Below are 20,998 nucleotides of genomic sequence, written 5' to 3' on the forward strand. Positions count from 1 at the left end.
TGATCCCAACTGTGAGAGGAGGAAGAAGGTGAGTGTCACGGTTGGGAGGGCTTGTTTTGTGATCCTCAGAGACCTGTTATAGTGGACATGGACCACAGTGATGGGAGAGACCCTGCATCTCACCCCTCCAGCTCTGAAAAAGAAGCAAAAAAGAAATAAATTACCATAAACGTATCGATCTTGGGAACCTGTGTAGGTGCCAGAGGACTGGAGACTGGCCATGTGCTTTTGAACTCTTGCTTTTTAATTTCAAAAAGTCTAAATAAGCCACACTAACGGCATTATAATTATGTAAAACTACTTATTTGGGCTAGTGATTAGACCCAGGGTCATGTACATGCTGGACAAGCTCTACACTGAGCTATATCTCCAGCCCCCACTTGCGCCTGTATGCAAGCCCTTAGGCCATCTGGGCTTGCTGTAATGAGAGCAGGTGTTTAGCGCTGAGAATGAGTGTTTAGAGTGTTTAGAGCTGAGAATGAAAAGGAGTGGTGCTGATTCAATGGCAAGTTGCCACGATGGTGTCCGTTTGCTCTCTAAGGTAGTATGTATTCTTATGTAATATGTACGTACATACGTATTTTCTCAAGTTGAAGGGATCCTTGTTTTAGGTTGTAGATCCCTGAAATAGGAGGGCTCTCCTTCCTCTCTTGTCTCTTGTAGAACTCTCATTTTTGTCATTCTTCTAAGTGTTGGCATTTAGAAGCATAATAAAAAGCATCAGACTACATGTTTTTTAGGAACATCTGAGCACTGTTGCTATCTAGAGTCTTTTCTACTATGGTCGGCCACCATAGTAAAAGGCCTTCATGAAAGGTCTGCCCCACCTGCAGCCAAGAGGGGGTTCAGGTGGTCATGCCAAGCTGGTGATTTAAAAATCTTTAGTCCATAAATTTAAGAATAATGACCTTTATAAAACTTCAGTTTCATGGAGGCTAATGTTGCTACCGTAACTTTTGCGTTTCTGTAGAATTCCTTTGTGGGCCTGACTAACCTGGGAGCCACCTGTTATGTCAACACCTTTCTCCAGGTGTGGTTCCTCAACTTGGAGCTTCGGCAGGCACTATACTTATGCCCAAGCACCTGTGCTGACTACAAGATGGGAGATGGTGTTCACGGAGGAAAAGGTCTGTAGGGATGGGGGAGCAGGTGCTACCTGCTGAGGGTTTTGCCATTTCCTCTGAAGGGGAAATGTGAATGCTGGTCCCATGCCAACTGTGATGCTGTAAACATCATCTCCCCCTCCCACCCCCGAGATGGGGTTTCTTTGTGTAGCCCTGGCTGTCCTCAAACGGTGATCCGCCTGCCTTTGACTCCTAGAGTGCTGGGATAGCAGGACTGCGCCACCATGCCTGGCCATTTTAATTTTTTTAATAGTTTTTAATTTAATTTTTTCAGTACAGATTTTCTCTGTGTAACCCTCATTGTCCAGGAATTTCTTGTAGAATAGGCTGGCTTAGAACTCCGTTCACTGCCTCTGCCTTCTAAATGCTGGGATTAAAGGCGTGCATCACTGGCTTTTGTTTCGGTTTATGTGTATTGGTGTGAGGGCATCAGATCTCTGGAACTGAACTTACAGACAGCTGTGCTGCCATGTTCTGGAATCTGAGTCCTTTAGAATTGCTGCCAGTGCTCTCAACTGCTGAGCTATCTCTCTGGCTGTTTTTTATTTATTTACTTATTTATTCATTTATTTATAAGGTTTTTCTCTAGTGAAATTTCCAGGTCATCTTCAAGTATATAAGAAGTTTGAGGTCAGCCTGATATACAGAAGACATCGCCTATTAACCAGCAAATCAATAAATGAAAGAAATACCCCCACCCACCCCCTCAGAAAAACTTACTTGTTCTTTAGTTGGAAAGGTGCTGGCTCAGCTGCTTGCTTTCTATTTCTGTAAAGGACCTGGATTCAGATTTCCAGTATCTACACAGCAGCTCACAATCATTTGTAACTCCAGTTCCCAGGGGTCCAGTGCCCTCTTCTGGATCTCTTAGGTGCCAGCAGTCATACAGTGTATATGCATACGTAGAGCTAAAACAGTCATACACATGAAGTACAAATAAAGCATTCTAAATTTTACTGTATTTTATGAGTATGAGTGTTTTGCTAACATGTATGTTTGTACACCATGTGTGTGCTTGATACTGGTAAATGGCATTGGACTCTCTGGAACTGGAGTTACGATCGTTAACTTCTACGTGGAGCCTGGGGATTGAATCCAGGTCCTCTGGAAGATCAGCCAGTACTTTTAATTCCTGAGCTACCTCTCCAGGCCCATCTCAACCTGTCTCTACTGTTTTGGGGCTTGGTTGGGAGCTGAAACATGGTCTTTCTACATGGCCCTGGCTGCCTGGGAACTCAGAATGTTGAACAGTCTGGCCTCAGACTTAAGGCCTCAGTGGTGCATCTGCCTCAAGTGCTGGGATTAAATGTGAGCATCACCACACCTGCCCCTCACCCCCTTTTTAATTTAAAAAGTCAGCATCTACGTTCATGTAGGCTGACAAAGATGCTCCTGAAATTTGATGATCTTGTCCTGTCCAAAAGTGCAGAGATTATGGGCATGTACCACTATGCTTAGCTGGAAGTAGGTAAACTTCAAGTGAAACTTGAAACTTTTTTTTTTCCAATAGATTATGAGCCTCAGACAATTTGTGAGCATCTACAGTACTTGTTTGCTTTGTTGCAAAACAGTAACAGGCGATACATTGATCCTTCAGGATTTGTTAAAGCCTTGGGCTTGGATACTGGGCAACAGCAGGTAAGCACAACTTCCGTGCTCTCCTCCTACCCCCTCTTCTCATCTTCAGAGGTGCTCATGTGTTCCTTAGAGCCTTTCTAGGGAAGATGAAACAGGGCCTTGTTAAAATGTAAATTGTGGCTGCCTGTGGTGGCAAACACCTTTGATGCAAGTACTTGGGAAGCACGCAGATCTCTGAGTTTGAGGCCAACCTGATTTACATAGAGAGTTCCAGGACAACCAGACCTATATACTGATAATCTAGCTGTAAGACAATCTTCTTCATTTACTGACCAATATGTTCCTATTATGCTTGCCATTTTTCATGTGTGTATATATACTCTGTGTGCTTAGGTGCTCATGGAGGCCAAAAGAGGGTGTTGCAGCCTTTGGAACTGGAATTACAGGTGGTTGTGAGCTTCTGATGTGGGTGTTGTGAGCTGAGAGGTCCTCTAGAGGAGCAGAGAGAGTTTAACTGCTGAGCCATCTCTCTGCCTGTGTTTTGTATTTTCTCCCTTTTTAAAAATTCTGTTTTGTTTTTTATTTATTTTACTGTCTGGGTGTTTTGCCTGTATGTATAGCTGTGCACTGTCTGTTCGTGCCTCATGCCTGAGGAGGCTAAAAGGTATCAGATATTTTGTGAGGGGAGTTAGAGATAGTTGTGAGTCACCATGTCGGTGCTGAGAACTGAAGCTGGGCCTACTGCTGAGCAGCCAGTGCTCTTAACTGCTCATCCATTTCTCCAGCCTGTCAGCTATTTCTTCAAACTGACTTGTGAGACTCATTGACTATAGCTGTAGTGTTTGTGGTAAAATGCTAAGTTGAAAATACAGGTAGTTTCTGAGTAGCATTTGCATTAGAAGTCGGTAAGCAAGCTATAACTTTCTTTTTCTATTATTTTAAACTGTAGGATGCACAAGAGTTTTCCAAGCTCTTTATGTCACTGTTGGAAGACACTTTGTCTAAACAGAAGAATCCAGATGTTCGGAACATCGTGCAGCAGCAGTTCTGTGGGGAGTATGCCTATGTGACTGTGTGAGTCTATTGCAGCTCCCTTGGCCTTACCTTTCAGTTCAGTGCCAGGTTACCAGTGTGGTGGATTATCGTGGGACCTGAAGTATTTATAGCAGAACATTTCCATGGGAACATGAAAGCAGCTACTTGCCAATTGCAGTTGAGTGCTTCCAAGTGTTGGGAACTGTCTGGCTGAAGTCTTTGACGACTGTACTGTATGGCTGAAATGTAAGGTTGGAACTGGCAAACCAAATCAGGGCCAACAGTTCTTGGGGATGTTCTAGTCCTTAAGTGACTGACTGATTCCCTAGTCAGGTGTTGTCTTCTTTTACCTGTAGTTTATATGTTACTTTCTGTAACAAAATAAGGTTATAAACACACCCCTCCTCTCTTTAGTGCGCTGGCTCTCACCCTTCCTAATGCTGCAACCCTTCAACAGTTCTTCACGTCGTGGTTGTCCCCAACCATAAAGTTATTTTGCTGCTACTTCATAACAAATTTTGCTACTGATATGAGTCATGGTGTAATATCTTGATATGCAGGATATCAGATATGAGATGTGCTGCCGTGACACTGGGTTGCCCTTCTTTCTCACTCTGATTTCAATTTTATTGTTGTTTGTTTTCTCATTGCAGTTGCAACCAGTGTGGCCGAGAGTCTAAGCTTTTATCGAAGTTCTATGAACTGGAGTTAAACATTCAAGGCCACAAGCAGTTAACAGACTGCATCTCCGAATTCCTGAAGGTACTTGTATATCAGTATACACAGCTTCTGCTCGGAGTGGTTCCATGCTATTTTGGGTAGCATTTTGACTCATAGGTACATCTATTATTGGAGACTTTTTTTTTTTTTTCCGGGGAGGGAGGGTTATTTTTATTTTTTTGTTTGTTTTTGAGACAGGGTTTTTCTGTGTGGCCCTGGCTGTCCTGGGCTAACTTTGTAAACCAGGCTAGCCTCATACTCACAGCGATCTGCCTCCCACAGTGCAGGGATTACAGGTGTACACCACCGTGCCCAGCTGGAGACTTTTCTAAATAAGAAATAAGCTGTTCTTGTAAAGGAACCTCTACCAAAGCAGTCTGCATCTTAACTTAATTTCAGTAAGTGTGTAAAGGTACATGTGTAGCATAGTATTTAAAGAAATATTACATATTACAAGTAGCATAGTATTTAAAGAAATCTTAACTTTGTTACCATAAAGCTAATTTCTCTTCTCATATAAAAAATAGAATGTGTTAAGTTGAAATATAGCCTCTCCCTCTGTGTTTCTGCTTTATGTGTGTTTTGAGTTCTGCAGAGGTAGATAGAGGTGGCTCCCTTTCCTTCGAAGGGGAAACTGCCGTGAGGAAGGAAGCCTTTGGTTATCAAGTCTGACCAGGCGGACGGTGATTGATGGGCTTGGAGTACACAACTTCCAGTCTTTAGAAGCATCGTGTGTTCATCACTCTTGTACACATTAGCATCTCCGTGTCATTAATCACACTGAGTTTGTCCAGCTGAAGACATACTGAGTCTTTACTTTGTAGCATTAATCACAGTGGCAGTGTTGGGCTAACAGTATTGGCCAAAACAGGCAAAATCAGCTTAGTGGAGGTTATTGTGCTGTTGCATGGCTACCAGAGGCTCGTTAACTAAATTAGAGTAGAATTTACACTGTGTGCTGTGGAGAGGAACAGTGAGGCGGGGGCTGGCTGCAGTTTGAAGTGAAACAATTGCAGTACCTGTGAGCTGTACAAGAAAGCAGAAGGGATCTGAAACAACAAGGGCAGAGTTGAGGTGGGACCGGGCCTGTGGTTTAAGAACAGGAAGGTGTGTGTGGCATAGTGCTTGAGCAAGGGAAGAGTGACAGAAACCGAGTAGCTGGGTAGAGATGGTCCCAGCGGAGAGGCTCGAAGACTGTCACAGCTGTGATCATGGGACCATGCGGTGTTCAAAAGGATGACTGCAGGTGCGGTCTTGAAGGGGCTGAAGGGTGGAGCTTGGGCAGAACAGAATGCAGATGCTGGCTGCCAGGACCATGGGGTAGCTGAAGTGCTGAGCAGCACTGGTTAGCTAGCTGGCTTTTGTATGTTCAGAGTAGTCAGTCAAACTTATGCACTTGCTGAGTATGAAGGTGAAAGTCAAGGGTTTTTAAGGTTTGTGGCACAATCAGTTGTTATTGCTATGATGGAAGAAGACTGAGAAGGGCAGGGTTGGAAGTATTTTTTTAGAGATGAGGATAGAGCTGAATACTGGAGGTAGAAAGTCAGGAATTCAAAGCCAGCTTCAGCTACCTTAGGTAGAGACTATTTTTTGTGTTGCATAAGACCTTGAAAAAAGAGCTTGGCCTGATGCACAGCTTTGTAGTAGAGAGCTTGTTCAGCATGGTGAATGTCAGCACCACATAGCACATACGTACACAAAGGTTGGTGTTAAACATGTCTTGAAGGGGAGAAATGAGGGGGAAGGTAGGGCCAGTCTAGCCCTGACCTATGAAGTGATTAGGGAGAAGAAGCAGCTGGCCAGAGAAACTGCAGAGGGCCCCTGAGAGAGGGAGAGAAGAGGAGGAGAAAAATGGAAGAATATGGCATCCTCATTTGGATAGAAGCTACTAATTATAAAAGCTGTGCTTACAGCAGAGCTTTCAATGCTTGCTTCACATCCTTCCTAACTAGTCTGTTTTATTCCTAATCAGGAAGAAAAATTAGAAGGAGACAATCGATACTTCTGTGAAAACTGTCAAAGCAAACAGAATGCTACAAGGAAGATTCGACTTCTAAGCCTCCCTTGCACTCTGAACTTGCAGCTGATGCGTTTTGTGTTTGACAGGTAAGTCTGTGCCAAGTAGATGGCAGAGAAGACAAAGGTACAGTGACTCAACATGGAGCCTTTTGTTCTTTCATGATGGTACAATAAAATCTTCAAGAGGTCAGTTGTATGTGGATGGGAGCTGGAGGTGTAAAGAGGATCTGTTTGTACCTCCTATTAATTTCTTAGCTTTTTCATTAAAAACTGTAAGGATGTGAATTACCTATATGATTGTGTATTTCAGATAAAATTTTCCTCTCCGTGGAAATGTATCTTTCATCTCATAATTAAAATAAGGGGGTTCTGCACACGAGCTCTGTTAGGTGTCAGCTTTGCAGAGGACCTGAGCCTTTGCCCGTGTGCCAGCCGACTGGGTGGGCTCCAGCTCCATGGGTGTGTGCACACGTTCCTGCTGGTGATTGGCTGTCCCTTTATGGCAGGCAAACTGGACACAAGAAGAAGCTCAACGCCTACATCGGCTTCTCGGAGAGTCTGGACATGGAGCCTTATGTGGAGCACAAAGGTACTACTTTTCCCAAGCTGTGACTGTCGTTAGCTTGAGAGGAGCCTGCACCTTCGGCCTGCTCTCTGCGTGCACAGTAGTGCACAGCTGTGCACAGCTGCAGTGTTCCTCAGATCTCAGTTGCATTATCTGAGTAGCAGCTTTTTGACGAGGTGATAAGATGTTACTTTCTGTAAGAGTAAGCGCACTTAGGAGGCTAGAGAGACTTCTAGGGTTAAAAGCACTGGCTACTCTTCAGAGGAGACCTAGGTTCAATTCCCAGCACCCACATGGCAAATTACTAGTGTCTGTTCCTGGGGTTTGGCACCCTTACACAGACAGACATGCAGACAAAACACCAATGAACATTTAAAAAAGACAAAACACCAATGAACATTTAAAAAAAAAGTAATCACACTGAAATTTTACATGTCTCATCAGATTCTTCTTTCCTTTTGATTGCAAAATATATAAGACATTGATAAAAGTTCAAAATAGAAAATGTGTGGTTCTGCAAACACATGGAAGTTCATCTGCTTGAACCACCCAAAAGAAGAGGAATCATTCTAGCAAACTCCGCTCACTGGGTGCTGAATGTCCCTCTCATCTTTTCAAACCCCCCCCCCCCCCCATTTGTTGTTTGTTTTGCCATTAAACATTGCTACAAATTCCCTTTCCCTTGACTTGATAGTTGGGTTTATTCTTTTTGCCTGCTGGGAGGTTGTCAGGCAAAGATAACGTGTAACTAGCCCTGCTGTGCTGTGGAGGGGGGCCGGCTGGCATGTGCTAGGAAGTCCGCCTCTGGAATAATTTTATTTAGTGTATGTGTATCTGTGAGTATGCATTCATGTCTGTCCTGTGGGTACACGAGTGTGCATGCATGTGGAGGCCAATAGCCAACTTCAAGAGCTCTCTCCCTTTCTCTTCTTTCTTCATGTGGGGGTAGGTAACATGTTCCTACTGGGCTTGGACCTTGTGAGTTAGGCTAGGTAAGCCTCCATCTATATAGCACTGGCATGCCACCCATACCTTGCTATAAAGAAAATACTTATTTTGTGTGTGTGTGTGTGTGTGTGCGCATTTATACGTGCCAGGGTGCATGTTAGGTCAAGGAACACCTTCGAGTTGTTTTTTTTTCTTCCCTTGGGGCCCAGGGATTAAATCCAGGTCGACAAGCTTGTTGGTGAGCACCTTCACGTGCTCCTTACCTCATGCCTTGCTTTTTTGAAAGTGGGTGGGTGCTTGTCATCAGAGCAAGGTGCTTACGCTTATGTGACGAGAACTGTCCTGCCCTGGAAATCATACTTTTTTATTGAGTTATTGTGTATAAAATTCTTTGGCATAGAATTGTTTTATTTTTTATTTTTGGCAGATTTTCTTCTCTGTTCATGTATGTCATCTTCTGAAAGCAGACTTTGTCCTTGTGACACTCCTTCTCAGTGTAGACAGCTGCTTATGCTCACTGCAAGGTGGCTGTCCTTCCGCAGTCTTGGCCACCACTGTTGAGCTGATTGCAGTCTGATTCTTTTGTAAGTGTGTCTCTTTTTTCTTTTTTGGCTGTGTACATAGGGTGCTTTATTCTCCACAGAGTGATACATGGGTTTGGGCTCTTGCCAATGTCCCCATATGTACAGAAATGAATAAAGTAGGTCTCTGAGAGGTCTGATTTGCCTTGATGTGAAAAGGGACATCTGGAGATGGATGTTAGAACCAGAGTTGTTAGTCCTGTGCTGGTCCTGGCTTGGAATATAGGGGGATAAGGCAGTTCTCTCTGTGTGGTCACTTCCAGGCAGGGGATGCCTGCCGGGCTTGGAGGGCTTTCTGGACCACATCTTCCCACTGAGCATCCGATATCTCCCGAGCCCAGGCAGGAACCCCTGGTGCAGGCAAGCTTACTCCAGCCATCATCCTTTTCACCAGCTCTACATGTTCTGGGTCCATGGGGATAGAGCTGTGGCTGCTCAATGCTGCAGCTCCCTCCTCATCTTCATCCTCGCTCTCTATTGGTGGGTCTGGCAAATGGAAGCCCCAGGGCCTGAATCCGATCTTGGATGTCAGCAGCTCCATCTTCTCCTTCACCCACTGGGGCAAGTTCCACCTCTTCTTGTTCAGGATCTTGGTTGAGGGGCTGGTACGAGTACCCTGTTGGTCCTGCTCCCGTTTCCTCCTGCTCTTCCTCGGGTTCTTCACTGCTCCAATCCCCAGTTCCTTCTGTAGGATCCTGATGTGGCCCTAAGTCCTCAGTTTGATTGGGGAAGATACACTCCAGGCCCATGGTGTCTCCCCCTAGAACCACTGCTGCCATCCAGGCAGGGGCCTCTCAGAGCCCGAACATTTAAATGTCTGAGCCCATGGGGTCCACTTTCATTCAAATCACCATAGCTAATAATTTTCCATAACTATTTGTTGTGGCAGGAAAGTTCATTTCCGTTACTTAGTAAACTTAAGAGCTCTAGTTTAAAAGAAAACATGGCATATTTACAGAATGAAATACTTTACAGCTCCAAAGAAATTCTGCCATTTTTGACAAGGATAAAAATGGATGCCCAGAATTGAAAGTGAAATAAATAAGCCTGGTATAAAAAGTCAAATCCTTTAAGATCTTACTCACTTGTAGAGCCTAAAAATATTGAACATGTACAAGTAGAGATGAACTGGGGAGCTTATCTGCCAGGGAAGCAGGGACAAAATTGGAGATTTTTTGCATGATATGGTTGACCCAAGTTGACAGTTCCATGTATCTTAGGAAAATTGAAGAGTAGGAGTGTTCGCGTACCATTGGTACCAGAAAGAAATCCCGTACAGGCCTTGCCCTGATTAGCTTTCTGCTTTACTGTTCAGTTCTTAGTTCTTGCCAGTTGATCAGTACATTTAATAAAGACATAAGAATACTGTGTACGTGAGTGTCGTGGGGTGTCAGTTGTTTAACGCCTTGTTGATGTCTGCTGCCTTGGTATACTTTGAGACTAGCTGGCCCAAAAGCGTTCATCTCGTTCTGTTTTCCTGCCTTCCCTCCTACCTCAGGAGCCCCGGTATTCTCCGTGGCCCAATTCAGAAATAATTGTATCCTTCCCCGGTATTTTTATCTTAACCCTGAGTTTTGGTTCACCTATTAGTCTTCTCACTAAGTTACACAGGTTGTGGGATTTTGTTCTTTGGTTAACTGCTATCTTCCTCTAGTCTAAGACAGGGTCCTGCATGTTTGTTGTTTATTGATTGATAAAGTTAAGAATGTTGCAACAATGAAATAATCAAAGTTGAATGTTGTGGAGGCTTTTGGTTTGTTTCTGAACGTTTCCAGTTGTCACCAGTTGAAGTATCTATAGGTATGGAAGTGGTGCCATATATTGTGGTGATCATGCTTAGTCATTGTAAGTAGTTTTTTCCTTTAAGACTTTGTTTAGGCTTATTTTTTTTTATTTATTTTTTACTGTGTATGAATGTTTTCTCTGTATATGTGAACCTTCCTTGTGCCTGCTAAGATCAGAAGAGGGGGAGGGCATTAGATCCAGTTATGGATAGTCATGAGCCTCCCTTTGGGTGCTGGAACCATCCTCTTTTTTTAAAGGGTTTGTTCTGATTTTTGTTTTAAATTTTACTTTTATTCTGTGTGTTTGAGTGTTTTGTCTACACATATATATGTAGATCAGGCTAGCTTGGAATTTACAGAGATCCTCCTGCCTTTGCTTTTCCAGTTTTGGGATTAAAGATACAAATTACCACACCCAGTTGCTTTTCCCAAATGTTGTAAGGTTTTATTGAGTAGTGCATGGTGGAGCACACCTATTCTTCCAGCACTCAAGAAGCAGAGGCAGGTGGATCTCTGGGAATTTGAGTTCTAAATAGCTGAGTTCCAGGTCAGGACAAGACTACATAGGGAGAACGTGTCTCAAAAAACAAAGTTGGTTGTTTTGAGACATGTCTTGCCTGTGTTCCAGCCTTGCCTAGAATCGACTAAACAGCCCACACTGTCCTCCAACTTGTGAAAGCTCTGTTCAGTTGCCAGGACTGTTTTTTAAGGCACCTATTAAGATACTTTGTAAACATCTTTTTACCTCAGGTCCCTCTTTGCTCATTTGAGTAGTTTAGCTGTGCCCTCTTAGCTCAGTCTCTGGGATGCTAGGTCTAAGAGGTGTGGCCACTGTGCCCAGCTCTTAGGTGTCACATTTTGTATTCTGCCAAATGCATAAGTGATGTCAGTTATGTTCAAGCTGTAAGGTATGCTAAGGTAGAAAGTTTTTCTTATGCCTTTTTCTCTTTGTAGGTGGGTCCTTCGTGTATGAGCTCAGCGCAGTCCTCATCCACAGAGGAGTGAGTGCTTATTCTGGCCACTACATTGCCCATGTGAAAGACCCTCAATCTGGAGAATGGTATAAGTTCAACGATGAGGACATAGAGAAGATGGAGGGGAAGAAATTACAACTAGGGATTGAGGAAGATCTAGGTAAAACCTTTAAGTTGTGAGTGCCCTTTTAAAATACAAATTTTGTTGTTTTTGAGACAGGGTCTCAATTTATAGCCCTGTCTGTCCTAGAACTCACTATGTAGAGACCAGGCTGTCCTCGAACTCAAAGAGATTTGCCTGCCTCTGCCTCCTGAGTGATGGATTGAAAGTATGTGCCACCATGCCTGGCTTAAAATATAAATGTACTTACTGGCAGTGTTTGGTATTGTCATGGCCCAAGATTGTTAAGAATGATTGAGGATATTTAAAACAACTAGGCATCTTTTGTTAGTACTTCTTGCTTCAAGGTTCCTTTTGGAACTTTTGGTTCCTTGTTCTGAAGCGACTTGACTGCACTGCGTGCGCGCGCGCGCGCACACACACACACACACACACACACACACACACACACACACTGCCAGGCAGTTGCCAAGGTGTCCAATGAAGGAGGAACACTGGCACTTGGGCCTGATTGGCTTTGGATGTTTAAATCCCATTCCATTTATAGACTGTGCCTGTTTCTTGTCAGCTTTGCAATGTCTGACATACAAAGCTGGAGTGGGGAAAGCTGTGAAGAGCCAAAGCTCATGGTTTCAGGGCAGTTTGGTCCTTCCTGGCAGAGAAGGTGTGAATTGGCTTTTAGGGCCAGGAGTTATGTTGTGGTACCCAGCCAAGATGAGCCATGCAGCAGAGTGCACTAGGAGTGAGGACCAGTCCTAGTGCCAGTATTTCACCAGCCGTCAGCCCTCCATGCCAAACTTCCACAGCCCCCGGGGAATAAGTGTTCCAAAGAGGTCTGAGATGTGCGATTTAGGTCAAGCTGGGCTTGAGTTCCAGTTTTACTGTGCTGACATTTGGCTTCCTAATTTTCACTGTAGTTCTTGTGTGTGTGGGGGTGGGGGGGGGCGTTAACTTTATTTTGTTTGTGTGTGTTTTATTGGTTTTTCGAGTTAGGATTTCCCTGTAGCCTTGGCTGGCCTGGATTCCCTTTGTAGACCAGGCTGGCCTGGAACTCAGAGGTTTGCCTGCCTCTGCCTCCCTGAGTGCTGGGATTAAAAGCTTGGGCACCTGCTGGGCTTATTGTGCTTTTCTTAAAATAAACCTTAGATTGTAAATAATTGTGGTTTCATTTTGGGAGTTTCTTACTGAAGTTTATTGCAGCTGTCTACATTGTAGCAATAGAATTGTAAGATTTAAAGTCTTTGTTACAGAGCTGCCTGGCTTAGCTGGTAAGAATACTTGTTGCTCTCCAAGAGGCTAAGAGTTTGGTTCTTAGCACCCACATCTAGGGGCTCACGACACCTGTGACTCAGCCCTAGGTGGGCTGACACCTTCCTAGGCCTCTGCAGGCACCTGTACTCATGTTCCCATGTCCACACACACAATTGAAAACTAAGTATTTAAAAAGAGTTCTTAGGGTCTGCTGTCCATTTTATGTGTAGGTAGTCCTCAACTTTAAAAGAACTTAAGAGAATTTTTATGCTTAGCAGTATTCTGGTATTTTAATAACTTTCTCATTTGGATTTTTTGAGACAGTTTTATTATGTGACCGAGGCTGGCCTTAAACTTGTGCCAATACTTACCTCCTCCACGTTCTGATATTATAACTATGCACATATTTGTATTTTTCTTTTGTCTGCTTTTACTCCGTGGGTGGGATGGTGTATCAAGATAGGGCCTCCTAAAGCTTAGATTGTCCTGAGGTTCACTGTTGAGTCCCTAGACTTGTTAAGATCTTCATGCCTCAGACTCCCTGAGTGAAGGAGTCACCCAGTTTTGGATTAGTTTTTATAATTGAAGACTGACATTTAGGGTTAGGCAAGGTGGTACACACCTTTGATTTAGCACTCTGAGATCAAGGCCAGCCTGGTTTACTTAGGAAGTTCAAAGCTTGCCAACAGGTATACGTAGTGAGACGTCTCAAAAGAAAAAGCTGGAGCGGGTATGTGATAATTTTTTAGTGTGCCTTTGCTCATGCATGCGCACATGTAAAGAATAGTGTAAACCATCTAAGGACCTGCTACATTAATGTTTTAGAGCTTATCTCTTTATTTATTCTTTTTGCTTTTCGAGACAGAGTTTCTCTGTGTAGCCTTGGCTGTCCTGGACTCACTTTGTACACCAGGAAGGCCTCGAACTCACACTGGTCCACCTACCTCTGCCTCCTTGAGTATTGGAATTACAGGCGTTCGCCACCACTGCCAGGCTATTTTAGACATTTAAAAAGTTTTTTTTGAAGTGTGTGTGAGAGTCCTTTGCCTGTCTATAACTGCACCACATGCTCCCAGTGCCCGCGGAGGCCAGAAGTACAATTACATGTGGTTGGGAACTGACACTTGGAACTGGGAACCGAAAACTCTGGTCCTCTGCAAGAGCAGTCAGGGCTCTCAGCTGCTGCGCCAGCGCTCCAGCTCTTAGGAATCGGGTGTGCGTGTGTCTGCTCATGCACTCACACGCAGAAATTCCGGGTCAATCTAGGGTTTCTAAATAACTTGGGAGCTTGTTTAGGGTCAGAGATCCCCAGGGATCTGCCCATCTGCACTGCCTGAACATTGAGATTGCAGGTATGTGCCACCATGCCTAGCTTTTTAAATGTGGTTTCTGGGGATGGAGTCAGCTCATGTTTGTGCAGCAGGCTCTTTATTTACTGAGTCATATAAGTCATTTTTTATGTATTTTCCTTCCACACCAGACCCCTAAAGTACAGACTATCTAGTGAAGTTGTCTTTTATTTATTTGTTTATTTTTCCCAGCAGAACCTTCTAAATCTCAGACCCGTAAACCCAAGTGTGGTAAAGGAACTCACTGCTCTCGAAATGCATACATGTTGGTTTATAGACTACAAACCCAGGAAAAGAACCACACAACGGTTCAAGTCCCAGGTAAGCACTTGTCCTGGATTGCTTCTGGGAATGTCTTGGAATTCTGTACTCTTGGGTTAATTAATGACCACCACCATGTTGCTCACTGTGACAGGTCTGTAAGTGCTGGTCACTTACCAGTTACTGAGCTTTTGGAATGACTATGCCTTTGTACTGTTCTATCACCCAACCCCAGAGAAAGGCAGAAGGAGTTTTTAATAGCATAGATTGACATTTGGTTTTTATTTTGTTAAACTTGTGGAACTAAAGGTGCCCTTGGTGGGTCCCACATGCTGCAGTGTAGGGCTACCTGATGTGTCTGGGCAGTGTGCGCAGGGATCGCCTGGCCATTGCTCCTGCAGTCCCTCCTGTCTTTAGCCTGGAGGTCTAGCCAAAGCCAAACTGCGGTAGGTTTTCCTTACTGTGTCCACACATCACAGGATGACAATGTACACGTCAGTGTAGTCTCTGTCTCTGGAAGTGAGCATAAGGCTGGTTTCTGTTTCTCTGTGCAGCCTTTCTTCAAGAGCTGGTAGATCGGGATAATTCCAAGTTTGAGGAATGGTGTGTTGAAATGGCTGAGATGCGCAAGCAGAGCGTGGACAAGGGCCGAGCGAAGCACGAGGAGGTGAAGGAGCTGTACCAAAGGTTGCCTGCTGGAGCTGGTCTGTGAGATGTTCCAGGACACACTACTGCCGTCGATTGCTTGGGGTTGTGTGCTGTGCTGTTTGTGTCGTTCAGTGCTGCAGTGTACATGAAAAACCCATTTTGTCCTCTTAGAGGCCCGCCCACACATTCTAAACTCACTATACTAATTGGTAGTAACTACACATGAGCATCCCATGTAGTTTTCCTCGTCACATCCTTTTCAAAGTGGGAGGCTGTTAATGAATGCAATCCTAGGTCGGCACTCTGCACTCCTGCCCTGTAGAGACTTTCTTACTGTGGGCTCAGCAGTTCCGGGGCTTGATGACAAGCCTCACAACCTTGAGTGTTCCCAGCACACTTGGTGGGAGAAAAGTGACTCCTGTGCTGTCCTCTGACCTTTGCCTGTGCACACCCTCATACCGCTACCATGCATACACGTGATGTCTGTGATCAATTTTTAAAGGATAGTTTTGCTGTTAGATGTGGTGCTGCACTGCACGCTTTTAATCCCAGCCCTCGAGGGCAGAGGCTGGCGGATTTCTGTGAGATTTAGGCCAGGCTGGTCTACACAGCAAGTTTATCTCAATGTTTTTTTTTCTTCTTTGAGATATGAAATATTTCTAAAGCTAGATCTGATTGGATTGCTGTAGCCTTCTGTTTTTTAAAAACATTTTATTCCCTACAAGTACTAACTGATGCACCCGTATACAGTGTTTAGTAGGAGATGTTAAGCTAGGAAATCTTTCCAGCTCACCCCTGGCTTAGAATTATCCACACAGTCTGCTCATCTTTTCATGTATCCTTGTTTATTCAGATTTAACTTATGCCTTCAGTGGCTGTGAATTGTTTGTCACATCAACATAAATCCCCCGGCCTCATTCCTGCATATGGAAAAGAATAGTGTGTCTGAACTTTAAGAAAAATAAGTGTTCAAGCATAATTGTACTTCTGGTTTTGCCTTTTGGTATTTACTTCCCATTACTGATGTAATTTTAAATCAAAGATAACTTACATCGCAAGGTCTGTGTGAAGTCTGGATGTTCTCAGTGACTGTGGTACAGCTCAAGAACAGAGTGTGTTCTTACATGGACAGGGGCTGGTTTCTACACCAGCACCCAGAAGGGCAAAAAAAATCATTCTAAAATGCTGTTCAGTTTGATCCAGTCCTTCTTTCTGACTTCCTATTTGAACTGTGTTTCGGGGCTAGAGGAATCATTGACCTTTACTTGGATAGGAGACGAACTTAACAACACTCAAATTCATGGCCTCTGTTCAGAGGAGGTGGCCCTAGAAATCTGTTCTCCCAACTGTAGTCAGTTTCTTTAGTGCCCACAAGCGAAAAGGACTTCTGCCCCTAGACAGCACTGCGTGAGGCAGTGAGGGTGCTGCTCTTGGGGGAGGAGCTTGTGCTTGGATGTAGAGAGGTCCTAGGTCATGAACCACACTCAACACAAGTGGTGTCCTGATGCCTTCTTTACCTTGACTTATCAGGAACCTTGCATAGTGGAAGCCCCATGTTCTAAAGCAACCATTGCTTTATATTGCCTCCGTTTGCAACTCGGAGAGCATTCTTTTGAAAGGCTGCATGCCCTAAAAATCCAAGTCTCACCAGAAATTCCAACCTTTTGGATACTGTTACGTACACTCAAAGCTGTTTGAATTCTAGATAAATGGTCATGCTGTAATTATTTAGGACTCTTTGTTGTGTTCAAAATCACTGTTGTTGTTGGTTTTTTTATACTTCACTTTAAAGTCACATGATATTTTGCTGTTTTCAAGATCGTCTTTGTAGTTCAGGATGGCCTCAAATTCACGGCAGTCCTCCTGCCTCAGCCTTTTTGGTGCTAGGATTATAGGAGCATTGCCACTGTGTCTAGGTCATAAGACTCTTTCCTTGTCCTAGACCCTGAAAGACCTATTACCACAGCTAATGCCTCCTTTCCCAGGATCCTAGCACACTAAAACGAAAACTGGAAACTTGTTGGTATACTGAGTAGGATGTTAGATCAGAATTGTGGGCACAACCTCTGCTTTTTCTTGCTGTTCTTAACTGTAAAGTTAGAAGTAGGGTTTTTCCCCCTACTCTTTGGATCTTATATTAATTCATAATCATTTCAAAGGTAAAGGAGCAAATAAACTATAAGAGGATGGACAGTCTGACTGACCCCTGCCTTCTTTGAGTTCCAGAACATGTTGTACTTCTTTAGTCATCCCAGGATCCCTCCTATACTGGTCACATTTTTTTTTTTTTTTTTTTTTTTTTTTTTTGTCTTTTGGAGCACTGTCTCATCCCAGCTCTAGCTGGTATGGAACTCAACCATATAGCTCCTGATGGTCTCAAACATGGCAATCCTCCAGCCTCAACCCCTGAGTACTGGGATTACAGATGAGAGTCAACACTCCCAGCATCTTAATAGCCAGATTCATTTGGTGTATTTCTTCAACAACAAAAGGTGTCCTCTATTCATCACCTCCTGGGGGCTAGAAAAACAGAACACCTGAATAATTAGTCCTTAAATGGGACCCTGTTTCAACCCCCCCCCCCCCCACCACCTTAAAAAACTTAAATTATTCAAAACTTTTACTCTGAGATTTTGTATGGGGAAGGAGTAACTTCTTGGAAACTTATTTCCTTCAAATATGTTTGGGTCACATTCTTTTGATAACCATCCTAAACCTGAAAAACAGCACAAGGGAAGCGTTTTTTAATATAATTGGCTATGACATGATTTGGGGGGCACAGGGTGGGCCTAGTCCTGGGGATTGAAGGAGGGCAGCACATGTTCAAAGCAGTCACTCTGCCTCTGAGTTGTGCCTCACTACAGGCGTGCAGGTATTACAATTTTGCTTTTTCATTACGTTATTGGTGGTGCTGGGGATTCTGCCTAGGGCTTCATTCATGTTAGGCAAGTAGTCTAACATTCAACTACATCGCTAGCCCTTGCTCTGCTGGTATCTTGTAGGATGCCACCACCATTTTACTTTACCTGTTCTGTGTCTTACGGTCTCCTCTTATAGATACATATTGTTTGGATGTATAATTAACTTTTCTGTATCTCTTTTCTTCCAAAAAGCTCAAAATGCTTCCCATATCTTATCTTTTACACTCAGCACCATCTCTGTGAGGTAGGTAGAAGGCAGGTATTATTACCTTCATTTTGCAAATTAAAGGTCTGAAGCATAGAGAGTCTGACTGAACTTGCTCATGTTGAGTTTCTTGAGGCAGAACTCGGATTAAACCTTGGTCTCAACTGCCAGTTGCCACCTCCCCCTGCAGCTACCTTAGCGCTGATCAGAGGAGGCCCTTTGGTGTCCAGTTTCAGCACAAAAACAGATCTGACACTTCCAAATTTTGTTTTTATCAAAACATTGAAATGTTTTACACTAAAATTCAGTGGGAGTTAGATTTCTGGTTGTGTGACTCTGAGGCGTGTGAAACTGGTCAAAGCGAGCTTTGTGTTTAAGTGTTTGCCCCTCAGATCTCGCCAGAAGTAGCACACGGTACATATACATGAATTCAACCTGTGTATGTTTTCTCCTATGTTTTATGCTGGGACTCACTGGAGATCTTTGTAAGTAATCAAAGCTGTCCCTTTACTTTTAATTTTGCCTTTTGGGGAACTTTGGGACTCCTTCTCCCCAAATTAAAATTAATTTTGAAATGTCTGATGTTTTTAATTAATTTTTGAATTTCAAAATTATTGATTTTGTTCTAGTGTACTGCATCCTAGAACTTATCTCATGTTATTTTCTTAAAATAAATAACAATGAAATGAACAAAGACTTTGGGGGAATTATCAGTACTTTTCCTTAACACCAGCCTCGTCTTGGATGCTGGGAAGTTGAGTGTTGAAATGAGCTTGTGAGTGTGGATGTAGCTGACAAGGTTAATTTGTATCTCAGAGCTTGATCCTAGCTACTCATTTGAATTTTCAGATGTTTATCACATACTTGTGAAAAGTAAGGGATGAGGTGGTAATTTTCCATCCAGCACACAGGTGTCCTCATGGAAGCTCTGCTGTGCTCTCAAGCAAGGCACGTCTCTCTGGATGCCTCTTGTAGAATGTGGCTAATAATACCCGCCGATCCCACAGGGCTCTGTGCAGGTGTTTTCCATGCACAAGTCGAGCTCATAAGAGCGATAGCCAACTGGGATTTGTAGTCACGCATCAGACACCTCCCAGCTGTTCTTCCGATCCTGCTGACTTTGGACAAAGTTTTCGCTGTCTTGGATAATAGCTTGTATCACTTAGTTCAAAAACTGTAAAAATACATAGTTTCTTTCCATTTCTTTATTTCTCAGAGCCCTATGAGTTTGTCTCTCTTGAATGGCTGCAGAAGTGGTTGGATGAATCAACACCCACCAAACCTATTGATAATCATGCTTGCCTGTGTTCCCATGACAAGCTTCATCCAGATAAAATATCAATCATGAAGAGAATATCGGAATATGCGGCTGACATCTTCTACAGTCGATATGGAGGAGGTCCGAGACTAACTGGTAAGTCAGGGTCTCTTCTCTGCACAAGAGCAATGCCTGCAGTTTCACTGTGATCGTTGAGATCAGGGCTGTGTGACAAATAGAAGCAAACTGTTGGTATACACTTGGCAAAATGGATTTGCCAAGTAGAGCAGAAGTGAAGCTGGGCAGCTGATGGAGTACAGACAAAACAGTTTGCCTTTAAAGGGAATAGTCTACTGTAGCTTGCCAGCTTATACAATACTCTTAAAAGCCTTGAGCCTTTGTTTGGTCCATCCCGGTCTTGCTTTTGTAGGTTTGGGAGAGTCTTAGTTTATAAGGATGCTTAATTGGCCCTTGGGTGTACAGAGTTGTGTATTACGATGAATAGCCAGTGTGTTTACTTCTGGCTGCTGCGTCTCAAAAAGTGTTCTATTTGTTTATATTTAAAATTTTTATTTATTTGCTCAATGTATCTGGGTGTTTGGTCAGCATGTGTGTCTATGCTACATGCCCGCACTTTTCTTTTTAATGAGCAGCTAGCAGTGTGGCTCCTTTCCGGATCTCCAGTGAAGCTAAGGGAATTGCATGGCCTCCAGTTTCACTTTCCTGACGTTAAGTGCTATTTTTGGTTATGCCCAACATTTAATTATATGTTCTAGGCCTTTCTGTATATACAGGTTTTTGCATTCAAAATGGAAAGCTCTATTTTTTCTGATCTTACTTCTATGAATGTTTTTGCTGCATGTGTGTCTATATGCCATGTGCGTGCCTGGTGCCAAGGAGGTCAGAAGAGGGCATCAGATCCCCTGGAACTGGACTTAACAGATTTGAGCCACCATGTGGGTTTTGGGCATTGAGCTCGAGTCCTTTTCAAGAACAAATGCCCTTAACCACTGAGTCATCTCTCCAGCTCCTGCAAGCTCTTTGGAAAAAAACATTCCAGGACCAGTGAGATGGGTCAGAAAGTGAAATCACTTGCCACAAAGGCTGTTGACCTGAGCAATTCCTGGGGACACCCCCCCCCCCCCACGATGGAAAAAAACAGACTCCATGTGGTCCCTGGGTGTACACATGTGCACCATGACACACACACACACACACACATTATATACCCACAGTAATAATAAATGAAATTCTAAACTCAAAAAAGAATTAAATTGCTTGTGATTCCTAGAGTATCTGCTCTAGTGTAGTGTCCATGAGGAGACCATTACCTGCATGGAGCTCAGATGTGTTGACTCTCCCTCCTGCACTCAGAGTCACTTATTTCTGGTGTCTTTCTTTCCTGCAGTGAAAGCCCTGTGTAAAGACTGTGTTGTAGAACGCTGTCGTGTACTGCGCCTGAAGAGCCAACTGAACGAAGATTACAAAACAGTGAATAATTTGCTGAAAGCAACAATGAAGGGGTATGTTACATAGCGTGCTTTTGCCAGGCAGTAATCTGGCAGCTGCTTACTCGTTCACAGAAAAGAGTTGGCTGTTAGAAAGTGGAAGGTGCATAGCAGAGCAGGTCTCAGGAAAAGCTTGTAAGAACATGGC

At 43.7% G+C, this 20,998-nt stretch overlaps 2 protein-coding genes across 2 annotated transcripts in view; one reads left to right on the top strand and one right to left on the bottom strand.

The window, feature by feature from the left end:
- Usp48 (ubiquitin specific peptidase 48) overlaps positions 1 to 20,998 on the top strand; it is a 70,348-nt gene that overhangs the window by 13,426 nt on the left and 35,924 nt on the right. The window contains exons 3-14 of the mRNA XM_055611007.1: positions 4 to 28; positions 971 to 1,127; positions 2,635 to 2,762; positions 3,652 to 3,776; positions 4,391 to 4,499; positions 6,430 to 6,563; positions 6,983 to 7,065; positions 11,309 to 11,488; positions 14,242 to 14,370; positions 14,865 to 15,014; positions 19,301 to 19,498; positions 20,751 to 20,865. Of these exons, the coding sequence (XP_055466982.1) occupies positions 4 to 28; positions 971 to 1,127; positions 2,635 to 2,762; positions 3,652 to 3,776; positions 4,391 to 4,499; positions 6,430 to 6,563; positions 6,983 to 7,065; positions 11,309 to 11,488; positions 14,242 to 14,370; positions 14,865 to 15,014; positions 19,301 to 19,498; positions 20,751 to 20,865 (1,533 nt within the window). The remainder of the gene's footprint in view (positions 1 to 3; positions 29 to 970; positions 1,128 to 2,634; positions 2,763 to 3,651; positions 3,777 to 4,390; positions 4,500 to 6,429; positions 6,564 to 6,982; positions 7,066 to 11,308; positions 11,489 to 14,241; positions 14,371 to 14,864; positions 15,015 to 19,300; positions 19,499 to 20,750; positions 20,866 to 20,998) is intronic.
- LOC129679577 (male-enhanced antigen 1-like) lies at positions 8,678 to 9,365 on the bottom strand. The gene is given in 2 exon segments (XM_055610822.1): positions 8,678 to 9,066; positions 9,068 to 9,365. Coding segments are annotated over 2 exon segments (525 nt in total). The 5' UTR covers positions 9,350 to 9,365; the 3' UTR covers positions 8,678 to 8,823.

Source organism: Psammomys obesus, unplaced genomic scaffold (genome assembly GCF_907164565.1).
Source record: "Psammomys obesus unplaced genomic scaffold, mPsaObe1.curated_primary_1811, whole genome shotgun sequence".
Taxonomy (NCBI): domain Eukaryota; kingdom Metazoa; phylum Chordata; class Mammalia; order Rodentia; family Muridae; genus Psammomys; species Psammomys obesus.